Below are 3134 nucleotides of genomic sequence, written 5' to 3' on the forward strand. Positions count from 1 at the left end.
GGGCAGGGACGCGCCGCGGCCCCGCCGCTGCCCCGAGCCCCGGGCAGAGCGACGGGCAGAGCCGCTCTCCCGCCGCAGAGGAGAACAAATGTGCCCTAGCAAAGACTCCACCCCGAGAGATCCCGACTCTATTTAACTTTATTAAATGCGTGTACAGTCGAATGTCCTGCAACAACGGCCTTGCTGGTTCAAGCGCTACTAGAGAAAAGACAGAGATCAAACAAAAACTACCACGCGTGTATCTTTTGTCTGAGACCTGTGAAATATGTAGATGCCTAGAAAATACTGACTTTGACAGTCATCTCTATGAAGTAATTCACCCTAAAGATATATAGATATATTTTCTTCAAGCAGGTTTTGCTCTATTTCTGTGAATAAACCTTCTTTTCCACTGAGCACGGAGCGGTGTAAATGTTCGTTTCCGACCCTCGGGCTCGACGGGGGAAGGACCGCGCGTCCGCCGGGCCCCCGGGCAGCCACCGCGCTCGGCCGGCGGCCCGGGCCACGGGAAGGCTGCTTCCCGGAGCTAAAGATCTGGAGCAAATCCCTGGGGGAGGGGGAGGCTGGGCCTGCAGCCCGTCCTCGCCGCGGGAGCCCGGCCCCGCAGCGCTGCGGGGATGGGAGCAATTCTCTATTTGATGAAGTCCAGTGGGACGGAGGATCCCCCTCTGAACCCCGGTCCCCGGTGCCGGGAATTTTTTAAGTTAAACACGTCCCCTCTATCGATCAGCGCTCCCGTGGGAGATGAGGCTGAGATAAACAGGAGTGCGGGGCGCTCCCCCGGTACCGGCAGCGGCCGCCGGCAGCTGATGCGCCAGATCCCACCGCGCTGTTTAATGTTTCAGGGTTATGACCGCACTGTTTACAAGACGTCTTCGGTTATTTATACTGTTATTATTAGCAGAGGGGCTTTAAATTTCCGCTTCACTTGCTCTTTCAATACCGTCCCCTCGGTTCTGTCTGATACCTGGGTACTTTCTGGAGGAATGGAGGAGAGGAGTAGCGCCTTGCCCGGGGGCAACAGCGAGTGCTGCAAGACCTTCCCGGGACCGGGGAGGCATCGTGGCCGCTCCCCGGGCCAAGCCCTCAGTCCCGGCCGGGCTGCGGCGGGGACCGGGGGACGGTCAGAGGCAGCGAGGGGGCCACAGGCGCTCCCTGGCGCTGCCTCCCCCCCGGGCATCCCCGGAGGCGGGCGCTGAGCCACCCCGGGCAGCCGTGCGGGCTGGGCTGTGTTTCTTCTCATGCCCCACTTCCCCTCGAGATAACCGGGGGAGTTAGCACGTCCTCCAGGCGACCCAAATCCACCAGTCGGGTTCATGCGTGGGCTACGTTTAATTAAAGCAGCTCGCCCTGGGCCGTGGGCTGTGCAAACAGCTCAGCCCTCGCTGCGCAGAGGGCCAGGGCCCGCTGAACCATCATAAAAAAAAAGAACCATCCTCATGGCTTAGAAGGGGAGGGCTGTTTCATTTCACTTTTGCACAGCTTTATCTCCATCCTGTGCAATTATGAGCAGACCTTCTCACCTGGCCTAACCGCACGCAGTGTGGCCGTGGTGAGCGGGGCTGTGCTAGCTGACACACGCAGTCACACTCAGGCACACGCGGTCAGATGCGTGGGTCAGCTGGCTTTGCTTCCAAACATACCACCCTGAACAGCCAGAGCTCTCACTGATGAGTTGAACACAACTCTGGGAAGCACAAAACACTGGAAGGGCTGATCTCTTCGCCACAGGCATTGGGAAATTCAGTGGGAATTGCTGTTCTCTTAAAGGGAGACAGAATAGAGCCCTCTGACCTTACACAAAGTGCAAATTGACCAATAAATGCACAAAACCCGTTTTAAAGCACTGAATGTACCCACTGAAGTGAGAGTAACTGTTGGATTTAACCACTCAGAATCTTGACTTGAATCCATACTAACCAATACTTGCTTGAGCCTCTCAGCAAGGTGCCATTTTCCTTCTAAAAAGCAGAAATAGGCATCTGGGATGTGCACAGAATTCTGAGTTAAACTCTGAATTGTCTCACACAATGCTTCTTTGCTGTCCTGCTTTGCAATGCCTACTAACTGCTCTCAGCACCCTTCCCACCCTTCTGAGCCAGCCATGCTCACTCTTCGTCCACCACCTGAAACACAGTGTGGAGAAATGTAATAGTCCCCCAGGAAATGTAAGGAGCACAGCCGTAACCATGAGCCAAAAGCTGCAATGTAAGCATAAGGGTAAGAGGAAGACGTAGGCACTGCTGTTCCTCGTGCTGCTACTCCCTTTATCTAGCAGCCTAGATTGCAAGTCTGCAAGTTTTTGGGGACTAAAATATTCCTTAAGCATCCTCCACCTTCCTCAATCCATGCCTCTGAGCAACAGTTAGGCAACAAACAAAAAGACAAAGAGCAACAAGAAATAAACCAGCAATACACGGAAAGGTAAAAAGTGGCTTTATCTCCACTTTGAAGACCATTAACATGTTTTCCAGAGGCAATTATTTGGCTGGGAACCCTTGGCCCACTCACTGGCATGTGTTAGGGCACAGGCTGGGCAGTACTGGCATTTATGTCAGCAGCCCAGGTTTCTTAGATGCATTAAGGAGTCCTACCATGTACCTCAGGAGAACAATGAGTGAAATGATTCTTCCCCGCCGCAGAGCACAATTTTACAGAAAAATATTTGCAAACAGAAAATGTATGTTTAGTCTGACTAAAGCAATTGACTACCTTTGACGGGAACTCGCAAATATGCTGAAGAAAAACAGGGAATTGGTTTAAATATTGATGCCAATGATTTTAAAGGAAATGTTTTGTTTGCTTTCTTGCCTTTCTGTACCAAGTGATGCATTTTAATATTTACCAAAATACACTTACACCCCTTTCCCATGTGGAAACAAAGCTGACTTGATTTATCTCTCCATATCTACATGGATGTAGATGCAGCTGCGTGAGTGTCTGTATACATTCCCTCCTAATAATGCTTGAACTCATTGCCTGATTTCAGCTGAATTTGACAGAGGTCTCAAAGATAACTAAAGCCCTACTTTTTAAAAACTTTTTTCTTTTTTTTTCTGGTGAAAACAGGCAGCTGAGTAGGGAAAATGTTTTTATATTCTGCAACTAAAGGAAAGGTTTCAACACAAACTCAG

At 51.2% G+C, this 3134-nt stretch overlaps 1 protein-coding gene across 1 annotated transcript in view; it reads left to right on the plus strand.

The window, feature by feature from the left end:
- Window positions 1–530, plus strand: part of TCF21 (transcription factor 21) — a 2688-nt gene extending 2158 nt beyond the window's left edge. Inside the window, exon 2 of the mRNA XM_009999226.1 lies at window positions 397–530. Within this exon, the coding sequence (XP_009997528.1) occupies window positions 397–530 (134 nt within the window). The remainder of the gene's footprint in view (window positions 1–396) is intronic.
- The last annotated feature ends 2604 nt before the right edge of the window (window positions 531–3134 follow it).

This window comes from Chaetura pelagica, unplaced genomic scaffold, assembly GCF_000747805.2.
Source record: "Chaetura pelagica isolate M959 unplaced genomic scaffold, ChaPel_1.0 scaffold90, whole genome shotgun sequence".
Classification (NCBI taxonomy): Eukaryota; Metazoa; Chordata; class Aves; order Apodiformes; family Apodidae; genus Chaetura; species Chaetura pelagica.